The following is a 23,994-nucleotide window of genomic DNA, read 5'->3' on the forward strand; positions in this document are numbered from 1 at the left end:
GGCAATCCACTCACCTCAGCCTCCCAAAGGCACGGGATTACAGGCTGAGCAACCGAGCCCAGCTTGTATCACATTTTCAAAGTTCCTGGCAGAAGTCTTACTCAAGATGGTACTAACCTTGTAGTTCCTGTGTCACTCTTTCAAGTTCCGGTCTGACTTTTTACTTTGGACGGAACTAACGCTGTACTTCCTGTGTCACCTTTCAAAGTTCCTGTAAGAGCCTTTACTCAGGCCATAACTCCGCCTTTAGTTCCTGTGTCACCTTTTCAAAGTTCCTGCCAAAACTCTTACTCAGGATGAAACTAGCCCTGTTGTTCCTGTGTCACATTTTCAAAGTTCCTCCCAGAGCTTTTACTAGAACAGACTTGCCCTTTACGTCCTGTGCCACGTTTTTCAAGTTCCTACCAGAGCTGATACTCAGGACATTACTTGGACTTTAAATTTGTGCCACCTTTTGAAAGTTCCTGCCAAAGCCTTTACTTAGGACGTAACTTGGCCTTTAGTTCCTGTGTCACCTTTTTAAAGTTGAATTCCTGCCAAAGCTTTTACTCAGGATGGAACTATCTCTGTTGTTCCTGTGTCACCTTTTTAAAGTTCTTGGCAGAGGTTTTACTCAGGATGGGACTAACCCTGTAGTTCCTGTGCCACCTTTCAAAGTTCCTGTCAGAGTTTTTATTCAGGATATAATTCAGCCTTTAGTTCTTGTGTCACCTTTTCAAATTTCTTTCCAAAGCTTTTACTCAGGATGGAACAAGTCCTTTTCTTTCTGTGTCACGTTTTCAAATTTCCGCACAGAGCTTTTACTTGGGATGCAACTAACCCCTTTGGTTCCGGTGTCACATTTTCAAACTTCCTCCCAGATCTTTTACCAGAAAGGACTAGCCCTTTAGTTCCTGTGTCACATTTTCAAAGGCACTCCCAGAGCCTTTGGTAGAATGGACTATCCCTTTTGTTCCTGTGTCACATTTTCAAAGCTCCTGTAAGAGCTTTAACTCAGGACTTAACTCAGGCTTTAGTTCCTATGCCACATTTTAAAGTTCATAACACGGCTTTTACTCAGGATAAAACTAGCCCTCTTGTCCCTTTTCACATTTTCAAAACTCCTGGCAGAGGCTATACTCAAGATGAAACTAACTTTGTAGTTTCTGTGTCCGTTTTTAAAGTTCCTGTCTGAGCTTTTAATTTGGATGGAACTAGCACCTTCGTTCCTGTGCCACCTTTCAAAGTTCCTGTCAGAGGTTTTACTCAAGATATAACTCGGCCTTTAGTTCCTGTGTCACCTTTTCAGAATTCCTTCCAAAGTTTTACTCAGGATGGAACAAATCATTTTTGTTCCTGTGTTACATTTTCAAAGTTCCTCCCAGAGCTTTTACTAGAACGAACTAGCCCTTGAGTTCGTGTGTTGCCTTTTCAAAGTTCCCATTGTCAGCTTTTACTTTGGACAAAACTATCCCTTTAGTTCCTGTGCCACCTTTTCAAAGTTCCTGCCAAAGCTTTTACTCAACATGGAATGAGCCCCTTAGTTCGTGTGTCACTTTTGCAAGCTCCTGTCTGGTTATTTACTTTTGACAGAAATAGCCCGTTGTTTCCTATGCCACCTGTTTAAAGTTCCTGTCTTTAGCTTTTACTTTGGATGGCACTAGCCCTTTCGTTCCTCTGTCACCATTTAAAAGTTCCTCCCAGAGCTTTTACTCAGGATGGAACTCGTCCTTTGGTTTCTGTGTCACACTTTCAAAGTGTGACACAGGAACTAAAGACAACTTTTACTAGAACGGACTAGCCCTTCACTTCCTGCGTCACATTTTCAAAGTTCCTCCCAGAGACTTTACTGAAGATGGAACCAATCCTGTAGTTCCTGTGCCACAGAACTAAGGCTTTAGTTCCGGTGTCACCTATTCAAAGGTCCTGACAGAGCTTTTACTCAGGAGTTCCCTTGTCACTTTTTCAATGTTGCCGTCTGGTCATTCACTTTGGACAGAACTAGTCCTTTAATTATGCTGTCGTCTTTCAAAGTTCCCCTCAGAGCTTTGACTCAGGATGGAATTAGCCTTTTAGTTTCTGTGTCACGTTTTCCAAGCTCCTCCAAGAACTTTTACTAGAACGGACTATCCCTTTACTTTCTGTGTCACCTTTTGAAAGTTCCTGTCAGAGCTTTTACTCGAGTGGGAACCAACCCCATAGTTCCTGTGCCACGGAACTAGTGCTTTAGTTACTGTGTCACCTATCTAAAGATCCTGGCCTAGCTTTTACTCAGGATGGAACAAGCCCTTTTGTGCCTGTGTCACCTTTTCAAAGTTCCTCCTAGGGCTTTTACTTGAACAGAGTAGTGTGCTTCAGTTCCTGTTACTTTTTCAAACTTCCTGTAAGAGCTTTAACTCAGGACGTAACTCGACCTTTGGTTCCTGTGTCACATTTTCAAAGTTCCTGGCAGAGGTTTCACTCAAGATGGAACTAACCTCGCAGTTCCTGTGTCAGTTTTTCAAAGTTCCATCTGACCTTTTACTTTGGACGGAACTGGCGCTCTAGTTCCCGTGTTACCTTTCAAAGTTCCTGCCAGACCTTTACCTCAGGATATAACTCGGCCTTTAGTTCCTGTGTCACCTTTTCAAATTTCCTTCTAAAGCTTTCACTCAGGATGGGACAAGCTCTTTTCTTCCTGTGTCACCTTTTCAAAGTTCCTGTCAGAGCTTTTACTCATGACGTAACTTGGCCGTTAGTTCCTGTGTGTCACCTTTTCAGGGTTCCTGCCAAAGCTTTTTACTCATGATTGAACTAGCCCTTTTAATTTCTGTGTCACTCGTTAAAAAGTTATGCCAGAACTTTTATTCAGGGTGGAACTAGCATTTTGGTTCCTGTGTCTCCTTGTCAAAGTCCTTGTCTGAGCTTCTACATGGGATGGAATAGCCCTTTAGTTCCTGTGTCACATGTTCAAAATAACTGCCAGAGCTTATACTCAGGACATAACTCGGCCTTTAGTTCATGAGTTGCATTTTTAAATTTCCTGCCAGAGCTTGTACCCAGGATGGAACTAAATATTTTTGTTCCTGTGTCACCTTTTCAACGTTCCTGCCAAAGGTTTTCCTCATGACCAAACTAGCCCTTTGCGTCCTTTGTCCCCTTTTCATAGTTCCTCTGAGAGCTTTTACTGAGGACCCGACTCGGCCTTTAGTTCCTGTGTCACCTTTTCCATGTTCCTGTCAAACCTTTTACTAAGAAAGGAACTACCCCTGCTGTTTGTGTCTCATCTTCAAAGTTCCTGCCAAAGCTCTGACTCAGGATGGAACGAGCCCTTTGGTTCCTGTGTCACCTATTCAAAGTTCCAGTCCAAGCCTTTACTCAATATGGAACTAACCCTGTAGTTCGGGGTCACTTTTCAAAGTTCCTCTCAGAACTTTTACTCTGGACAGAATTAGCCATTTACTTCCTGTGTTACCTTTACAAAGTTCCTGCCGAAGCTTTTACAGGATGGAAGTAGCCCTTCTGGTCCTATGTCACATTTGGGCATTGATTCCTGTGTCACTTTTTCAAAGTTCCTGCCAAAGCTTTTATTCAGGGCATAACTCGGGCCTTAATTCCTGTGTCACTTTTTCAAAGTTCCTGCCAAAGCTTTTACTCAGGGCATAACTCGGCCTTTAGTTCCTGTGTCACCTTTCCAAATTTCCTTCGAAAGTTTTTACGCAAGATGGAACAAGGCCTTTTCTTCCAGTGCTACATTTTCAAAGTTCCTCCCCGTGCTTTTACTCAGGATGGAACTAGTCCTTTGATTCCTGTGTCACCTTTTCAAAGTTGCTGCCACAGCTTTTACTCAGGATGGAACAAGCCATTTTTGTTCCTGTGTGACTTTTTCAAAATTCATCCCAGAGTTTTAACTAGAAGGGACTAGCCCTCTAGTTCTTGTGGCTCGTTTTCAAAGTTCCTATCAGAGCTAATACTCAGGACATAACTTGGACTTTAGTTGTTGTGTCAGCGTTTGAGCGTTCCTGCCAAAGCTTTTCCTCAGGAAATAACTCCGCCTTTAGTTCCCGTGTCACCTTTTCAAAATTCCTGCCAAAACTCTTACTCAGGATGGAAGTACCCCTGCTGTTCCTGTGTCATGTTTTCAAAGTTCCTCCCAGAGTTTTTACTAGAACGGATTAGCCCTTTAGTTTCTGTGTTACCTTTTCAAAGTTCCTGTCAAAGCTTTCACTCATGACAGAACTAGCCCTTTGCTTCCTGTGTCACCTTTTCATAATTCCTCTGAGAGCGTTTACCCAGAAAAAACCTTGGCCTTAGTTCCTGTGTCACATTTTCAAAATTCCTGCCAAAGCTTTTACTCAGGATGGAACTAGCCCTGTTGTTCCTGTGTCACCTTTTCAAAGTTCCTCCCAGAGCTTTTACTAGAATGGACCATGCTTTTATTTCCTGTGCCACCTCTTTAAACTTCTGCTTTTTAAAGTTTTAAAGTAAAGCTTTTACTCTCAATGGAACCAACCCTGTAGTTCCTGTACCATGGAACGAGTGCTTTAGTTCAAGTGTCACCAATTAAAAGTTCCTGCCAAAGCTTTTACTCAGGATGGAACTAGCCCTTTTGTTCCTGTGTCACCTTTTCAAAGGTCCCTCTAGAGCTTTTACTTGTATGGAATAGCCCTTTAGTTCCTCTGTCACATTTTCAAAGTCCCTGTAAGAGCGTTAACTCAGGACATAACTCGACCTTTGGTTCCTGCGTCACATTTTCAAGTCCATGACAAAGTTTTCACTAAGAATAAACCAGGCCTTTTGTTCCTATGTCACATTTCCAAAGTTCCCGGCAGAGGTTGTACTCAAGATGGAACTAACCTTGTAGTTCCTGTGTCCGTTTTTCGAAGTTCCCGTCTGAGCTTTTACTGTGAACGGAACTAGCTCTCTAGTTCCTGTGTCACTTTTCCAAGTTCCTATGAGAGCAGTACTCAGGATGTAACTCGGCCTTTAGATCCTGTGGCACCTATTCACATTTCCTTCCAAAGCTTTTATTCAGGATGGAACTAGTCCCTTTGTTCCTGTGTCGCATTTTCAAAGTTCCTGCCAGAGCTCTTACTAGAACAGACTAGCCCTTTAGTTCCGGTGTCACCTTTTCAGAGCTCCTGCCAAAGCTTTTACTCCGGATGGAACAAGCCCTTTAGTTCATGTGTCACCTCTTCAAAGTTCCCGTTTCAGCTTTTACTCAAGATGGACCTAAGGCAGTAGTTCCTGGGTCAATTTGGAAGTTCCTGTCTGGGCATTTACTTTTGACAAAACGAGCCCTTTGTTTCCTGTGTCACCTTTCGAAAGTTCCTGTCTTTAGGTTTTACATTGGATGGCACTAGCCCCTTCATTCCTGTGCCACCATTTCAAAGTTCCTGACAAAGCTTTTACTCAGGATGGACCTAGCCCTTTTGTTCCTGTGCCACATTTTCAAACTTCCTCCCAGAGCTTTTACTAGAACAGACCGGCCTTTTACTTCCTGTGTCACCTTTTAAAGTTCCTCTCAGACCTTTTATTCAAGATGGAACTAACCCTGGAGTTCCCTTGTCACTTTTTAACATTGCTGCTTGATCGTTTACTTTGGACGGAACTAGCCCTTTAATAACTCTGTGTCCTTTTCAAAGTTCCTCTCAGAGCTTTTACTCAGGATGGAATCAGCCCTTTTGCTCCTGTGTCATATTTTCACAGTTCTTCCTAGAGCTTTTACTAGAATGGACTACCCCTTCATTTCCTGTGTCACCTCTTCAAAGTTCCTGCCAAAACTTTTACTCAGGGTGGAACTAGTGCTTTTGTTCCTGTGTCACATTTTCAAAGTTCCTCGCAGAGGTTGTACTCAAGACGGAACTAACCTTGTAGTTCCTGTGTCAGTTTTTCAAAGTTCCTGTCTGACCTTTTACTGTCGACACAACTAGCGCTCTAGTTCCTGTGTCACTTTTCCAAGGTCCTGTGAGAGCTTTACTCAGGATATAACTTGGTCTTTAGTTCCTGTGTCACCTTTTCAAATTTCCTTCCAAGGCTTGTCCTCAGGATGGAAAAAGCCCTTTTTTTCTCATCTCACATTTTCTTTTCTTTTCTTTCCCTTTTTTTTTTTTTTTTTTTTGTTGGAGTCTCACTCTGTCACCAAGACTGGAGTGCAGTGGCCGCTCCCGGCCACTGCAGCCTTGACCTGCTGGGCTCAGGAGATCCTTTTGCCTCAGCCTTCCAAGTAGCTGGAACTACAGGTGCGCGCTACCACGCCCGGCTAATTTTTTGTTTTATTGTAGAGATGAGGTCTCGCCAAGTTGCCCAGGTGGGTCTTGTACCTGCGGGCTCAGACCATCCACTCGCCTCAGCCTCCCAAAGCGCGGGATTACAGGCTGAGCCACTGAACTCGTCTCATGTCACATTTTCAAAGTTCCTCCCAGAGCTTTTACTTGGGATGGTCTAGCCCTTTGGTTCCTGTGTCACATTTTTAAACTTCCTCCCAGATCTTTCACAAGAATGGCCTAGCCCTTTAGTTCATGTGTCGCATTTTCAAAGTTCCTGTCAGAGCCTGTAGTAGAACAGACTATCCCTTTTGTTCCTGTGTCACATCTTCAGTGTGCCTCCCGGATCTTTTACTGGAACAGACTAGCCATTTAGTTCCTGTGTCACATTTTCAAAGATTCTCCCAGAGCTTTCAAGTAGAATGGACTAGTCCTTTACTTCCTGTGTCACCTTTTCAAAGTTCCTGCCAGAGCTTTTACTCAAGATGGAACTTAACCCAGGAATTCCCTTGTCACGTTTCAATGTTGCTGTCTGATCATTTACTTTGGATGGAACTACCCCTTTAACTACTATGTCGCCTTTTCTAAGTTCCTTTCAGAGCTTTTATGCAGGATGGAACTAGCACCCTAATTCCTGTGTCCACTTTCAAAGTTCCTACCAGAGCTTTGACTCAGAATATAACTTGGCCTTTAGTTCCTGTGTCACCTCTTCAAAGTTCCTGCCAAAGCTCTTACTCAGGATGGAACAAGCCCTTTTGTTCCTGTGTCACATTTTCAAAGTTCCTCCCAGAGCTTTTACTCTGGGTGGTCTAGCCCTTTGTTTCCTGTGTCACATTTTCAAAGTTCCTTCCAGATCTTTTACTGAAACGGACTAGCCCTTTGGTTGCTGTGTCATAGTTTCATAGATCCTCTCAGAGCTTTTACTAGAACAGACCTGCCCTTTACTTCCTGTGTCACCTTTTCAAAGTTCCTGCCAGAGCTTTTACTTAAGATGGAACTATAATCCAGGAATTCACTTGTCACTTTTTCAGTGTTGCTCTCTGATTATTTACTTTGGACGGAACTGCCCTTTAACTACGATGTCGCCTTTTCAAAGTTCCTTTCACAGGTTTTCCTCAGGATGGAATTAGCCCTTTTGCTTCTGTGTCACCTTTTCAAAGTTCCTCCTACAGCTTTTACTTGAATGGAGTAGCTCCTTAGTTCCTCTGTCACATTTTCAAATTTCCTGTAAGAGCTTTAACTCAGGACATAACTCAGCCTTTCGCTCCTGTGTCACATTCTCAAAGTTCATAACCAAGATTTTACTCAGGATTAAACTAGCCCTTTTGTTCCTGTGTCACATTTTCAAAGTTCCTGGCAGAGTTTTGACTTAAGATGGAACTAACCTTGTAGTTCCTGTGTCAGTTTTTCAAAGTTCCGCCTGACCTTTTACTTTGGACGGAACTGGCGCTCTAGTTCCTGTGTCACCTTTCAAAGTTCCTGTGAGAGCTTTTACTCAGGACATAACTCGGCTTTTAGTTCTTGTGTCACCTTTTCAAAGTTCCTGCCAAAGCTTTCAGTCAAAGTAGAACACGCTCTTTTCTTCCTGTGACACATTAGCAAAGTTCCACCTAGAGCTTTCACTCATGACAGAACTAGCCCTTTGATTCTGGTGTCACATTTTCAAAGTTCCTATCAGAGCTTTTACACACGGCATTGCTTGGTCTTTAGTTCCTGTGTCCCATTTTCAAAATTCCTGCCAAAGCTTTTACTCAGGATGGAACTAGCCCTGTTGTTCCTGTGTCACCTTTTCAAAGTTCCTCCCAGAGCTCTTACTGGAATGGACCATGCTTTTATTTCCTGTGCCACCTTTTTAAACTTCTGCTTTTTCGAGTTTTAAAGCAAAGCTTTTACTCTCAATGGAACCAACCCTGTAGTTCCTGTACCATGGAACGAGTGCTTTAGTTCAAGTGTCACCTATTAAAAGTTCCTGCCAAAACTTTTACTCAGGATGCAACTAGCCCTTTTGTTCCTGTGTCACCTTTTCAAAGGTCCCTCTAGAGCTTTTACTTGTATGGAGTAGCCCTTTAGTTCCTCTGTCACATTTTCAAAGTCCCTTTAAAAGCTTTAACTCAGGACATAACTCGGTCTTTGGTTCCTGCGTCACATTTTCAAGTCCATGACAGAGCTTTCACTGAGAATAAAGTAGCCCTTTTGTTCCTATGTCACATTTTCAAAGTTTTACTCAAGATGGAACTAACCTTGTAGTTCCTGTGTCAGTTTTTCAAAGTTCCTGTCTGAGCTTTTACTGTGGACGGAACTGGCACTCTAGCTCCTGTGTCACCTTTCCAAGTTCCTGTCAGAGCTTTTACTCAGGATATAACTCGGCCTTTAGATCCTGTGTCACCTATTCACATTTCCTTCCAAAGCTATTACTCAGGATGGAACTAGCCCCTTTGTTCCTGTGTCGCATTTACAAAGTTCCTGCCAGAGCTCTTACTGGAACAGACTAGTCCTTTAGTTCCGGTGTCACCTTTTCAGAGCTCCTGCCAAAGCTTTTATTTCGGATGGAACTCACCCTTTAGTTCATGTGTCACCTCTTCAAAGTTCAGCTTTACTGTGTCAATTTTGTAGCTTCCTGTCTGAGCATTTACTCTTGACAGAACAAGCCCTTTGTTTCCTGTGTCACGTTTTGAAAGCTCCTGTCCTTAGATTTTACTTTGGAAGGCACTAGCCCTTTCATTCCTGTGTCACCATTTCAAAGTTCCTGCTAAGGCTTTTACTCAGAATGGACCTAGCCCTTTTGTTCCTGTGCCACGTTTTCAAAGTTCCTCCCAGAGCTTTTACTAGAACCGACTAGCCCTTTACTTCCTGTGTCACCTTTTTCAAAGTTCCTCTCAGACCTTTTATTCAAGATGGAACTGACCCTGGAGTTCCCTGGTCACCTTTTCAACATTGCTGTCTGATCGTTTACTTTGGACTGAACTAGCCCTTTAATAACTGTGTGGCCTTTTCAAAGCTCCTCTCAGTGCTTTTTCTCAGGACAGAATTAGCCCTTGGCTCCTGTGTCATATTTTCAAAATCCCTCCTAGGGCTTTCACTAGGACGGACTTTCCCTTATTTCCTGTGTCACCTCTTCAAAGTGCCTGCCAAAGCTTTTACTCTGGACGGAACTAGCCCTTTTGTTCCTGTGTTACTTTTTCAAAGTTCCTGGCAGAGCTGGGCTCGGTGGCTCAGCCTGTAATCCCGCGCCTTTGGGAGGCTGAGGTGAGTGGATGGCCTGAGCCCGCGGGTTCGAGACCCACCTGGGCAGCGAGACCTCATCTCTACAATAAATCAAAAAATCAGCCAGGCGTGGTAGCGCACGCCTATAGTTCCAGCTACTCGGAAGGCTGAGGTGGAAGGATCGCCGGAGCCCAGCAGGTCGAGGCTGCGGTGGCCAGGAGCGTGCCACTGCACTCCAGTCTGGGCGACAGAGTGAGACTCCGACTCAAAAAAAAAAAAGTTCCTGGCAGAGGTTGTACTCAAGATGGAACTAATCTTGTAGTTCCTGTGTCAGTTTTTCAAATTTCCTGTCTGAGCTTTTACTGTGGACGCAACTAACGCTCTAGTTCCTGTGTCACCTTTCAAAGTTCCTGTCAGAGTTTTACTCAGAATATAACTCGGTCTTTAGTTCCTGTGTCAACTTTTCACATTTCCTTCCAAGGCTTTCACCAGAATGGACTAGCCCTTCCTTCCTGTGTCACATTTTCAAGGTTCCTGTCAGAGCCTGTAGTAGAACAGACTATCCCTTTTGTTCCTGTGTCACATCGTCAGTGTTCCTCCCAGATCTTTTACTAGAACAGACTAGCCATTTAGTTCCTGTGTCACATTTTCAAAGATCCTCCCAGGGCTTTCACTCGAATGGACTAGCCCTTTACTTCCTGTGTCACCTTTTCAAAGTTCCTGCCAGAGCTTTTACTCAAGATGGAATTATAAACCTGGAGTTCCCTTGTCACTTTTTCAATGTCGCCCTCTGATCCTTTATTTTGGATGGAGCCAGCCCTTTAACTACTGTGCTGCGTTTTCAAAGTTCCTTTCAGAGCTTTTACTCAGGATGGAACTAGCCCTCTAATTCCTGTGTTGCCTTTCAAAGTTCCTGCCAGACCTTTACCTCAGGCTATAACTCGGCCTTTAGTGCCTGTGTCACCTTTTCAAATTTCCTTCCAAAGCTTTTACTCAAGACCGTACAATCCCTTTTCTGGCTGTGTCACATTTACAAAGCTCCTCCTAGAGCTTTTACTCAGGATGGCACTAGCCCTTTGATTCTGGTGTCACATTTTCAAAGTTCCTATCAGAGCTTTTGCACGCGACATAACTTCGTCTTTAGTCGCTGTGCCACCTTTTCAAAGTTCCTGCCAAGTCTTTTACTTGGGATGGAAGGAGCCACTTTTGTTCCTGTGTCACATTTTCAAAGTTCCTCCCAGAGCCTTTACTAGAACAGACTAGCCCTTTATTTCCTGTGTCACCTCTTTAAAGTGCCTGTCGGAGCTTTTCCTCGAGATGGAACCGACCCTGTAGTTCCTGTGCTTTGGAACTTGCGCTTTAGTTCCTGTGTCACCTATTCAAAGTTCCTGCCAAAACTTTTACTCAGGATAGAACTCGCCCCTTTGTGCCCGTACTACCTTTTCAAAGTTCCTCCTGGAGCTTTTACTTGAACGGAGTAGCCCTTCAGTTCCTCTGTCACATTTTCAAAGTTCCTGTAAGAGCTGTAACTGAGGACATAACTCAGCCTTTAGTTCCTGTGCCACAATTCCAAAGTTTCTGGCAGAGGTTTTTACTCGAGGCGGAACTAACCTTGTAGTTCCTGTGTTGGTTTTTCAAGTTCCTGTCTGAGCTTTTACTGTGGACGGAACTAGCGCTCTAGTTCCTGTGTCCCCTTTCCAAGTTCCTGTCAGAGCTGTTACTCATCATATCACTCAGTCTTTAGTTCCCGTGTCGCCTATTCAAATTTTCTCCCAAAGCTTTTACTCAGGATGGAAATAGCCCTGTTTTTCCTGTGTCACATTTTCAAAGTTCCTCCCAGAGATTTTCCTAAAACAGACTAGCCCTTAGTTCATTTGTGGTTGCCTTTTCAAAAGTTCGTCTTGAGCTTTTACTCTGGATGAAACCAGCCCTTTAGTTCCTGTGTCACCTTTTCAAAATTCCTGCCAAAGCTCTTACTCAGGATGGAATGAGCCCTTTAGTTCCAGTGTCACTTCTGCAAGTTCCTGTCTAAGCATTTTCTTTTACGGAACTCTCCCTTTGTTTCCTGTGTCACCTGTTTAAAGTTCCTGTCTTTAGCTTTTACTTTGGACGGAATTAGGCCTTTTGGTCTCGTGTCACCATTTCAAAGTTCCTCCCAGGGCGTTATTCAGGATGCAACTAGCCCTTTGGTTTCTGTGTCACATTTTCAAAGTTCCTTCCAGAGCTTCTACTAGAAGGGATTAGCCCTTTACTTCCTATGTCACCTTTTCAAAGTTCCTGTCAGAACTTTTACTCAAGATGGAACTGACCCTGGAGTTTCCTTGTCACTTTTTCAATGTTGCCCTCTGATCCTTTTCTTTGGATGGAACTAGCCCTTAATGACTGTGTCACCTTTTCAAAGTTCCTCTCAGAGCTTTTACTCAGGATGGTATCAGCCCTTTAGTTCCTGTGTCACATTTTCAAAGTCCCTGGCAAAACCTTTCCTAAGGATGGAACTCGCCCTGCTTTTCCTGTGTCACATTTTCAAAGTTCCTCCGAGAGCTTTCACTACAACAGACTCGCCCTTCATTTCCTGGATCACCTTTTTAAAGTTCCTGTGAAAGCTTTCACTCATCACGGAACTACCCTTTGCTGCCTGTGTCACCTTTTCATAGTTCCTCTGAGAGCTTTTACTCAGGCCATAACTCGGCCTTTACTTCCCGTGCCACATTCCCAAAGTCCTGCCAAAGCTTTTACTCGGCGTGGAACGAGCCATTTTTTTGTGTCTGTGTCACTTTTTCAAAGTTCCTCCTCTAACTAGAACAGAATAGCCCTTTAGTTCCTGTGTCACACCTTTCCAATGTTCCTGGCAGAGCTTTTACCCATGATGGAAATAGCCCCTTAGTTCCTGTGTCACATGTCCAAAGTTCCTGACCAAGCTTTCACTCACAACAGAACTAGCCCTTTGGTTCCTGTGTCATATTTTCAGAGTCCAGAACAAAACTTTTTAACTCAGGAGAAAACTAGCCCTTTTGTTCGTGTGCCACAATTTCAAAGTTCCTGGCAGAGGTTTTACTCAAGACGGAACTAACCTTGTAGTTCCTGTGTCACTCTTTCCAAGTTCTTGTCTGAGCTTTTTACAGTGGGCGGCACTAGCGCTCTAGTTCCTGTGTCCCCTTTCCAAGTTCCTGTCAGAGCTTTTACTCAGGATAGAACTCAGTCTTTACTTCCTGTGTCACATTTTCAAAGTTCCTATCAGAGTTTTTAATTAACACATGACTCGGTCTTTAGTTCCTGTGTTACCTTTTCAAGGTTCCTGCCAAGGCTTTAACTTAGGATGGAACTAATCCGGTTGTCCCTGTGTCACATTTTCAAAGTTCCTGTCAAAGCTGCTACTCAGGACATAACCCGGCCTTTACTTCCTGTTGCCACATTTCAAAGGTCCTGCCAAAGCTTTTACTTGGGATGGAACGAGATGTCTTTGTTTCTGTGTCACCTTTTCAAAATTCCCCCCGGTGCTTTTACTGGTGACGGAAGTACCCTCTGCTTCCTGTGTCCACCTTTTCATCCTTCCTCCGAGAGCTTTTACCCAGGACATAACTCGGCCTTTAGTTCCTGTGTCACCTTTTCAACATTCCTGCCAAAGCTTTTACTAGCACAGAGTAGCCCCTCACTTCCTGTGTCACCTTCTCAAAGTTCCTGCCCCACCCTTCCTCAGGATGGGTCGAGCCCTTTGGTTCCTGTGTCGCCGTTCGATCGATCGATCGATCGAGAGGATGACAGCTATCGTCTCACGTTTCGGGCTCCCCTTCCTTCTTTCGATCTTTCCTCCCCATCCGCCCTTCTGTGCCTACAGACCGGCCTTGTTCCACGAAGCATTTCACGTGGCGTCCTCAGCCCGTACGGAAATGCCAAACCACTCAAAGCGAAAGCGGGAAAACTCAAAAAAGGAAGGCAAGATGTGTCCGAAGAGCTCAAAGCAAACATCTGCCGGCCAATGTCCTCACTGCGTCCCTCCTCTCTGACCCCAAACACATCCTCGGTGCTCTCCAAAGCGACTGGCCACCCAAACCACCAATTTAAACCAACACGAGGGGGCACCCCCTTCCCCCCAAAAACCCAGAATTCATTCACCAAAAACTCCACGTTCGTATTTGTGTTGACGCCCGTCTGCGCTTCCGCCGTTTCTTGTTTCACCTCTTCCACGTCGGCCAGGCGCTTCCCTCGGTCGACTTTTTTTTTTCGTCCGGGGAAACCCCCCCCCCCAAAAAGGGTTGATTTCGGGGTGAGACTGGGTAGAATCGTGAGGGTGGGCCACGGGGGTCGTGCCACGTGGGGTGAAAAACGGTTGGACGCTCAGCGCCGTGCCGGCAGGTGCACGCATCCGTCACCCGTCACGAACTTTCAAACGCCTTGGAAAAAATCCAAGAAAAATTCACGGACACCCAGCACAGCCTCTCACCCCAGCACCGGCTGGTCATGGAGGCTGACGGGTTCCTAGAATGCGCCACGCCTGGGTCGGGGCAGGGGGGAGATTCTGGATCCCCGAGGGGCCCGACCTCCAAAAATGAATTTGGGATTTTTTTTTGAGGGGGGGTCTCCCCGCAAAAGTGCACACTCTCTCCAAAATTCTCCACCGACAACCCTCTGAAATTTACTTATTTATTTATTTTTGAGTTGGAGTCTCACTCGGTCACCCAGACCGGAGGGCAGCGGCCGCTCCCGCCCACCGCCGCCTCGACCCGCTGGGCTCCGGCGATCCTTCCGCCTCAGCCTTCCGAGTAGCCGGAATTACAGGCACGCGCTCCCACGCCCGGCTGATTGTTTGATTGATTGCAGAGATGAGGTCTCGCTGCCCAGGTGGGTCTCGAACCCGCGGGCTCAGGCGATCCACTCACCTCAGCCTCCCAAAGGCGCGGGATGACAGGCTGAGCCACCGAGCCTGGCTCACCCCCCAGAAATTCATCCTCCAATGGCCTCCAAGTCTCTCGACGCATCCTCCCTCCTGTGAATCCTACCTGGCGGCCGCCATGGCTTTCCCTCCCATTTCGTTCACGCTCCATCCTCACCGGGGCTCATCTTTGCTTTTATTTCACATCAGGGCTGAGCCCACGGCCCCCTCCGGCTGTGTCTACACATAAAGTTTTATGGGGACGCTGCCACACGCTCCTCTCCTTCAGGACACCCAACAACGCCACGCAGGTCAAAGCGGGACACGGTAAGATGGCGGTCCCGTGAGACTGCGTGTTGGCTTGGGCCTGGCGGCCATCATCCCAGCATGCGGGGAGGCCGAGGACAGTGATTTTCGCCGCAACAAAATCCCCTGACAACACGTTTCTCGACGGGAAGCCCCATCGTTGGGCGGTGCATGACCATGCAAGGGGGGGACCCGAAAGAAACCAGAAATTTTTTAGGACGGGTGAGGCCCCTTGTAGGCTTTCCCCCCGCCGCGAGGTACGTGTTTCAGGAACCCGTCGGCATCGAGGACCAGCTCGCGCTGTTGTGAGAGGCCGTGTTGGCCGTCTGTGAAATCTTTTTTGGACATTCTTTCCACGCCTTGGCCCGTGTCACGACGGGTGATGGACGCGTCCACCTGTCCACACCGCGCTGAGGGTTGCGCGGTTTTTGACCAAACACAGCATGACCCCCGTGTCCCACGTTCCCTGTTCACCCGCTGTCGCCCTGGGTAATTTTTTTTTGATTTTTCCAGATGAGAAAAAGGCCTCCCAGGGAAACGTTTTGCCCAGGTGGAAGAGGCGAAACCAAAAAACCGGCAGGCACACTAAAAGGTGTCAACGTGCACGAGTTCAAAAACCGTCTTGAGCCATGGAAAAACCAACCCGCTTAGGTGCACTGCACCCAACAGAGAGTCCTTTGAAGGTGACTGACATTTAAACATATAAGAGTAAATACACAATTTTTTGCTAAATAAATTGGAGGTGATTTTGAGTCTGGACCGTAATTCGGAAAATAGTTACTATCTGGACCCTTAGAGAAACGTTGGCCCCGAACCCGCGCGCTGGAAGGCTGAGGCGGAAGGATCGCCGGAGCCCAGCAGGTGGAGGCCGCAGTGGCCGGGAGCGGCCGCTGCACTCCAGTCTGGGCGACCGAGTGAGACTCCGACTCAAAAAAAAAAAAAGAAAGGTTGGCTCACCTATTGTTATCAGTCGGCATCACTGAGCTGTTCTTTCTACTCTCTTCTTCTTTTTTTTTTTTTTGGTACAGACAGGGTCGTGCTATGTTGGCCAGGCTTCTCTCAAACCCAAGCAATCCTCCTGCCTCAGCCTCCCTAAGTGCTGGGCTGACAGCCATGAGCCACCGCACCTGGCACCAAGGGTCTTTTCCGCGGTTCCTTCATGTTTACCTATGAGCTTCCCGGTCTCTTCCCGTCACCCTGACGGGAATTGTTCTTCGATTCCCCTCTTTGTCTGCGTCAAGCGACCATTCGTTGGCAGGGATCTGGGTACCCGCCCTCGCCTCCCTGCCTGAATTCCAGGCCCTGCGCGCTCACCATCAAAGCTGCCATGCTCCGTGGCGTGTCGCAGCAGGAGGCTGTGCGTTTCGAGGGACGGTCTGAAGACGAACACCCCGCTGTTGAAGCAGTCCGGCCACCCAGGATCGGGAGCTGCAGAAAACTCTGTCCGGTCAAACAGCTCGTCAATATTGGACAAGACCTGGTGGAGCGAAACACAGAGAGACTCATGAGGCTTCTCTTAGCCCCCGTGGGCAAAAGGGATTTGGGGAGGGGGCACATTCTGGGTGACTGGAAATCTGTGCTCGGTTTTCTGAGTGGCTCTGATAAAACTTTCTGGCTTATGGCTTTTTGGCTTTACGTATTCAGGACCCGTGTTGTTAGTTGCGTACAAGTTTGAGCCTCACAGCTTGAAAGATTGCACTTTTGGGGGGCTTATACTCAAAGGAGAAACATTTGTCCAAAACAGAGAAAAAAGCCGGGCTTGGTGGCTCGGCCTGTAACCCCAGCACTTTGGGAGGCCGAGGTGAGTGGACTGTCCGAGCCCGCGGGTTCGAGACCCGCCCAGGCAATTTGGCGAGAGCTCATCTGTACAATAAATCAAAAACTAGCTGGGCGTAGTAGTGCGCGCCTGTAGTTCCGGCTACTGGGAAGGCTGAGGCGGAAGGATTGCCGGAGCCCAGCAGGTCGAGGCTGCGGTGGGTGGGAGCAGCCACTGCACTCCAGTCTGGGTGACAGAGTGAGAATCTGACTCAAAAAAAAAAAAAAAAAAAAACCAGACAAAGACTTCTCTCCAGTCTGTTTCAAGCAGTGGATGTAACACAGTCTGAAATTCATTCCTCAAGGTTCTTACGTCCCTCTGTAGAATTCTCTTGGTTGGATAGTCTCTCTACTCTAGCAAATGTGACCGGCGAAACTATGTAGCAGTTTGAAAGTCCACGTACTGTAATCATTGGCCTGGGGGAAATTTCACTACTAATGGCAATCCCCTCTACCCCATAATTGACTTTCTAAGTCGTGGTCTTGTGGGGGGAAATAAGCACATTAATCTCATGACGCGATTGTCCCTTTTCCCCCCACTTTCGACAGAGCTGCTTTTGCCTGAACAAAACAATCAATTGGGACCTGACTTCCAACACTCTGATGGCATTTTACGTTTTGATTTTCCAAAGGCTGCTTCTGAAAGTATCCATCGTGAATGTCTACACTGCATGTCACTCTCCCAAATGACAATGAGGAGATGCCACTGCTCAAGCGGTCAGCTGAGTCAGGCTCGGTGGCTCAGCCTGTAATTCCGTGCTTTGGGAGGCCGAGGTGAGTGTATTTGCCTGAGTCTGCGGGTTCGAGACCCACCTGGGCAACTTGGCAAGACCTCAGCCCTACAATAATTCAAAAACGAAGCAGGCGTGGTAGCGTGTGCCTGTAGTTCCGGCTACTCGGAAGGCTGAGGCGGAAGGATCGCCGGAGCCCAGCAGGTCGAGGCTGCGGTGGCCGGGAGGGCCACTGGACTTCAGTCTGGGCGACAGAGTGAGACTCCGACTCAAAAAAAAAAAAAAAAAAAAAGAGGTCAGCTATATCCATCCAGTCAGGACCACCAAACTCAACATGCAATCAAGGCAAAAACATTTCTTTCCTAATGATTCTCCTTTGGGCAGTTGAAATAATGTGATTCTACAAAAGTGAACTGGATACGAAAAATGTGGTACATGTACACGATGGAAGATCCCGCAGCCATAAAGAAGGACGCATTTTTGGACTTTGCAACAGCGTGGATGGATTTAGCATCTATCACACTCAGGGATGCTTGTAAACCACCCTTGAGGAAGGGACATGTCTTCCAATCCTGCACGGTCCTCGGCAGGTCTATCTAGCACAGTCCCGGGGGTACGTCATAGATCGGATTCTGAAGGACTGTATGTCCATGTCCGAGGCAGAGACGGACATCACCTCACAGGAATCTACCCACAGGAGCCGACAGCCCGCCTGAGGACGGGGAGGCCCGGTCTGTGAGGGCCCCTCGTCGTGCGGGCAACCTGGTCTTCACCATCCCCGGAACTCACCAGAGTGTCCGCATCCAGAAAGACACACTTGCTGTAATGCGTGAGAGTCCAGCAGTGAAGCTTGGTGAGGGTGACCCCGAGCTCAGGCCTCTTCAGAAAGGCCAGGTGGATATAGTCTGCGCTGTCCAGCAGATTCACTTCGATGACCTCATCAAACACCCGCGAGAGGAGGACCCTGAAAAACGCGTGTCCGAAGACCGGGACAGCAGGTGAACGTGCAGCACAGAACAACCTTCCCCTTCCAGAAGACGCTGTTGCAAATCTAACGCCCCATTACACTCACTGTGGTCTTCACGTGAAGAGTTTATTTTCCAGCCGGGCTCGGTGGCTCAGCCTGTGATCCCGCACTTTGGGAGGCTGAGGTGAGTGGATTGCCTCAGCCCGCGGGTTCGAGACCCGCCTGGGCAACTTGGCGAGACCTCCTCTCTCCAATAAATCAAAAAATCAGCCGGGCGTGGCAGCGCACGCCTGTAGTTCCGGCTACTCGGAAGGCTGAGGCGGAAGGATCGCCAGAGCCCAGCGGGTCGAGGCTGCAGTGGCCGGGAGCGGCCACTGCACTCCAGTCTGGGCGACGGAGTGAGACTCCAACTCAGAAAAAAAAAGAGTTTATTTTCCACGCTTGCCTGAGAACTGTGCGCCATTTTCACTCATGCCCAAAACGTACGCCTACTTGGAAAACCTGGCAAATTGAACAGAACTGTCTTAAGATGCTAGACTGGCTTGGGCCATCTCTTAAGAAGGTGGCTTTCCTCTGTAAAACACATGGGCAGTGGGAAGTCAATGCAGGTGGACACCCACAGTTGTCTGTGGTGATCTATCGGTTTTGACTTTATGTATTCAAAACCCACGTTGTTAGTTGCCTACAAGTTTGAGTCTCGAGGCAGGAAAGATACTTTTAATCGAAATGAAATTCACCTCTGTCCTATTTGTTTATTTGTGCTGAAATGCAACTTTGTCATAGCTCGGCACATGCTGAGATAGCAAAAAGTATAAACAAGTGCTAGAAAATGGGGGCGGGGGCACGTCAAAAGAAACAGGAGGCCAAACTAGGGGGAACTCCCAATGACTCAAGCTAAAACAATTTGATCAGCAAAATAAACAACAGACCCAAAGCATGAAATACATCTTTACGGATCTCCACTGATGTGACAAAGAAACAAATACACAAGACGAGAAAGGTGGACCTCACAAAAGAATTCCAAGTAATAAGTCTAGAAAGAATGAATAGAAAATCGAAAATCACCATGGGGCAAATACCCCATAACAACCGCGGCCGACAAGATTCACTGATGGATGCTTTCATCAAAGGGCGAAAATTTGAGGAGAAACAGGCTGTCTGCATAATCTTAATGGGTCTCTCACAAGATATTGACTCATGACGAGAGCAAAAAATAATTTTGCCGTAGAGAACTCCAGAAGACATCACTTTATCCAGGTAATCAAGTTCAACCCCACCAGGACAAGACCTAGTGACACCATGTATTCCTAGAGACAACACACTGAAAAACAAAACCAAAAAAAAAACCCCAAAATAAACACTATCACTTCTAATAACGTGTGTGTGGTGGGTGTGTGTGGCGGGTGTGTGTGTGTGTGTGTGTGTGTGTGTGCGCGCGCGCAGAAATGCATAAGCTCGGCCAGGTGTGGTGACTCAAGCCTGTCATCCCAGCACTTTGGGAGGCCAAGGTGAGAGGATTGCCTGAGCCCCTGGGTTCGAGACCCACCTGGGCAACATGGGGAGACCTCGTCTCTACAACACATCAAAAAAACCAGCTGGGTGTGGTCGCGTGTGCCTGTAGTTCTGGCTACTTGGAAGGCTGAGGTGCAAGGGTCACTGGAGCCCAGCAGGTTGACACTGGGGTGGCCATGAGTGTGCCACTGCACTCCAGCCTGAGCGACAGAGTGAGACTCCAACTCGGGGGAAAAAAAAAAAAAAATGCATGACCTCAACCCAATTGTGAGAAAACACTGGACAAACCCAAACTGAAGAGTAATCTATAAAATAATTGATGATTCCTTTTAAAAAGTCAAAGTCAGAACACGTCAGTGAAAAACCGAGGTTCTGTCAAAGAGTCTAGAAGATTACAAGAAATAAAACCACTGGGCATCATGGATTCAACCGGGCATCATGGATTCAAGGGTGGGAAAGCATCATATTACACCATGTGAATCCATTTATTTTTAACATTTTTAGTGGTTGAGCTACCTCATGTATAGCATATGCCCGGATTTTCTGTTTGTTTTCCCATGCCGAAAGTCTCTCTTTTTTCAAAGAAACTTTAATCCATTCGCCTTTATTGTAATCACTGCTACCGCTGGTATTTGGATGGAGTCCTTCGGTTTTGCTTGATCGTTTTCCTGTTCTTAGTATTTATCAGACTTTTCTGGGGGGTGGGGGGCAGAGTCAAGGTCTCACCATGGCTCACCGCAGCCTCAACCTCCTGGGCTCAGGTGATCCTCCCACCTCAGCCTCCCGAGTCACTGGGACTACAGGCACGTGCCACCAGGCCCAGCTACTTTCTGACTTACTGGATTTCCTGTGTCTTCATTGGATTCCCCTTCCATTTGGCTGGAGCACACATCAACTCACTCCCCTCAAAGGTCTTTGAGGGGCAAAACTTTTGAGATCTGCACGTGTGCAACACCCTTGTTTTGCTTTCGAACGACGCTAACAAAGCTGATTTCATCTCAGGGTGACCTTTCACCAGAATTCTCAGCTTGTCTCAGCCACGCCCGGACCCTGGAAGGCATTTACGTTTTTCCCCTTCATTCTTGGCGCTCTCGGAATGTCAGCGCTTGATGTCTACGGGGGCACTTTTCTCTGCGACAAAGAGCTCTGTGATTTACACCCTAAATCTTTCGGCTCAGCTCTGCTTGTTTCCTTCAAATAAGCTCCTGGAAGCAGAATTAAGTTTCGTGACAACAATTTGTTTTCCGCTGGACTTCTGGGATGCTCGTGGGATTTTTTTTTTTTTTTTTCTCTCCTGCAGAGAGACCACCCTGTGACGTGCTGGTACCACACCGCTGGGACAATGGGGGGGGGTCTCTTAACACCCACACCCCTGGTCATTTACGGTCATCGACAATGCCCTGAGGACCACTGGATACCAGCTCGCAAACCTGCAAACGATTGTGAAATGCACACATAAGGCGTCCTATAAAAGCTCAACGCCGTCTGCAACACTGACCCCGTCCCTCTAGTTCTGCCATGTTGTTTCTCAAAAATTTTTTTTTTTTTTTTTGAGTCAACTGGAGTTCAGTGGTGCAATCAAGACCCCATGCAGCCTCAAACTCCTGGGCTCAGGTGATCCTCCCACATACTACAGGTGTGTATTACCAGCCTAGATCATTTTAAAAAAAAAATTTTTTTTGGTGGTAGAAACAGGGTCTCACCGTGTGTCCCAGACTGGCAGGTCTGGAAATCGTGGCCTCATGTAATCCTCCCCCCTCAGCCTCCCTGAAAGCTTATTCTTATGAATATTCGTTTCTTATTCCCAATTATGCCGTTTTGTTTTTTTTTTATCTTCATGAATTGCTTCCTACTATTCGCTTTCTGTATTTCTGTTTGTTTGCTTTAAGTATTTACGCTGGATCATTTATTCAGCGGTATTTTCCCTTCTGACCTCAAATCAGCTACCTTCTTTGGCTAGAACAGGCGGTCTTCACCCTGCAATAATTTCCTTAGCTACTGCATCGTTCAGACTAGTGATTTAGGAGAGCGCTTCTGGTTTCAAGAGTCTGAGAGGACCTGGGTTGGTTTCTTGTGCGTTCCTTGTTCTACCACCGACATCCAAATCTGTGCATGACAGGCGCAGAGGACGACACTCGAGCAGCCTGTTCCGCGCCTCCTGCTCCCAGGGGCACGCAATCGATTTTTCAAAGTGGCTCGTGGTGGATGAGAGAAAAAATAATTGTTTGCATAATGAATAACGTCTCGGAGAAGGCTTACTCATCATTTAACAGATAGGTTTACTGATTGACCTGCCTTACTTGTGAGTTAAATAATGGGATAGATAGACAGACAGACAGATGAGAGGGGACCCAAAAGAAACTGGAATTTATTGATCAAAAATTGGGGGTTGATCTCTCTCTCTATTTATTTATAAAGACATTTTTAATAAACATAAATATATGTTGTATATAATAGATCTTGTTTAGACACAGCAGATTATACGTATGATAGATTATATATTTTACATATATAATGGATTTTGCTTTTATGCTTATAGAGCGGTGACCGCCGCATATAGGGTCACTGTCAGTATATCTAAAATGTGAGCATTACGATTAATTACTGAATGCTTCCCGCCCGAATTCTTACATGCAGAAAAATATAAACGTATGTAATACTTCTTGCTTTGTTTTCCTCTACGTGCTATTCAAGGTCTCTCTGTCCACCCTTTATTTAAAAAGTATATTGGATAATATAAGGTCTTTTAGGTCAGGCACCGTGGCGCACGTGAGTCATCCAGCACTTTGGGAGGCTGAGGCAGGAGGATTACTGGAGGCCAGGAGTTCGAGACCAGCCTGGGCAACATACCGAGACCCTGTCTCTAAATATACACGTGCATATATATTCACATGTATATATATATGTATTTTAAACTAGCATAGTGTTGCAAAAATATTTACAACAATTATTTACTCTACATACTGCATGTTTTTTTGTGTGACCGTTGGGTTTTTTTTTGAGTTGGAGCCTCACTCCGTCGCCCAGACTGGAGGGCAGCGGCCGCTCCCGGCCACCGCAGCCTCGACCCGCTGGGCTCCGGCCATCCTTCCGCCTCAGCCTTCCGAGTCGCCGGAATTACAGGCGCGCGCTACCACGCCCGGCTGATTTTTGATTTATTGTAGAGATGAGGTCTCGCCAAGTTGCCCAGGCGGGTCTCGAACCCGCGGGCTCAGGCAATCCACTCACCTCGGCCTCCCAAAGCGCGGGATCACAGGCTGAGCCACCGAGCCCGGCCTGCAATTTTGCTTGCTTCTTGCTTTGCCAGAAATAATTTTCTCCTTAAGGTCCGTATTTTAGTCCAATGGCATCAAGGTTCATGAAAAGAAGCCATCGGGAGCCGGGTGTGGTGCTTCACACGTTTCATCCTCGCCCTTTGGGAGGCAGAGGCAGGAGGATCGCCGGAGCCCAGGAGTTCGAGACCAGCCTGGGCAACAGAGCAAGACCCTGTCACGACGACAAATTTAAACGTTAGTGCGGCACGGTGGCACACGCCTGTAGTCCCAGCGACTCGGGAGGCGAAGGTGGGAGGATCCCCCGAGCCCAGGAGGCCGAGGCTGTGGTGAGCTGTGATTGTGCCAGTGCACTGCAGCCTGGGCAAGATAGCAAGACCCTGACTCCAAAAAAAAAAAAAAAAAAGGCCTCCAGTCATGACGACAGTGCCTGCGGGGGACAGAGGTGACGGTCCTCATGCCAGGACCTAGCAGGACACAGGTGGCATCTCCAAGTCTTACCTGAGCCGGCGGGACACCTGAGGCGTGATCAGCACCACCAGCTTCCTCGTCAGCCGGTGGCTCTTCAGGGACTGGCCCAGGACCAGGGTCCCCTGGCAGTAGATGTCATTGGTGGCCAGCGTGACAAAGGCCTGGTCAGCCACTGTGAACACCGACAAGAGCGCCAGAGTTAGACACCGGAGAGACCTCGGGCGACCACAGAGGTCGTGGCGGCTCACACCCGTCATCCTAGCCCTTTGGGAGGCCGGGACGGGAGGACGGGTGGAGCTCAGGAGTCCGACACCCGCTGGGGCACCGTGGCCAGACCTCAGCTCTACCGGAAAAAAAAAAAAAATCAACACAAAGATCAGCCAGGCGGGGTGGTGTCAAGCTGTAGTCCCAGCTACTCGGGGAGGCTGAGGTGGGAGGATCACCGGAGCTCAGAGGGTTGAGGCTGTGGTGAGCCGTGAGCCTGTCGCGGCGTCTCCAGCCCGGGTGATAGAGACCTTGGCTCCAATAAATAAGTCCATAGATAAGCAAATGAATGAATGAAGTGACCTGCAAACCCCCGGGCTCCTGGGCGACAGAGGGAGACCCTGACTCCAGTAAAGAA

At 47.2% G+C, this 23,994-nt stretch overlaps 1 protein-coding gene across 1 annotated transcript in view; it reads right to left on the minus strand.

Annotated features, from left to right (window-relative positions):
• The window catches only part of GYG2 (glycogenin 2), a gene marked incomplete at its 5' end in the record, with an annotated part of 91,021 nt that extends 67,326 nt beyond the window's left edge, over window positions 1-23,695 (minus strand). The window contains 4 exons of the mRNA XM_021710013.1: window positions 15,919-16,081; window positions 17,940-18,114; window positions 23,403-23,544; window positions 23,623-23,695. Of these exons, the coding sequence (XP_021565688.1) occupies window positions 15,919-16,081; window positions 17,940-18,114; window positions 23,403-23,544; window positions 23,623-23,695 (553 nt within the window). The remainder of the gene's footprint in view (window positions 1-15,918; window positions 16,082-17,939; window positions 18,115-23,402; window positions 23,545-23,622) is intronic.
• Window positions 23,696-23,994: the final 299 nt, after the last annotated feature.

Source organism: Carlito syrichta, unplaced genomic scaffold (genome assembly GCF_000164805.1).
Source record: "Carlito syrichta isolate Samal-C Ts95f unplaced genomic scaffold, Tarsius_syrichta-2.0.1 Scaffold287915, whole genome shotgun sequence".
In the NCBI taxonomy this organism is placed as follows: Eukaryota; Metazoa; Chordata; class Mammalia; order Primates; family Tarsiidae; genus Carlito; species Carlito syrichta.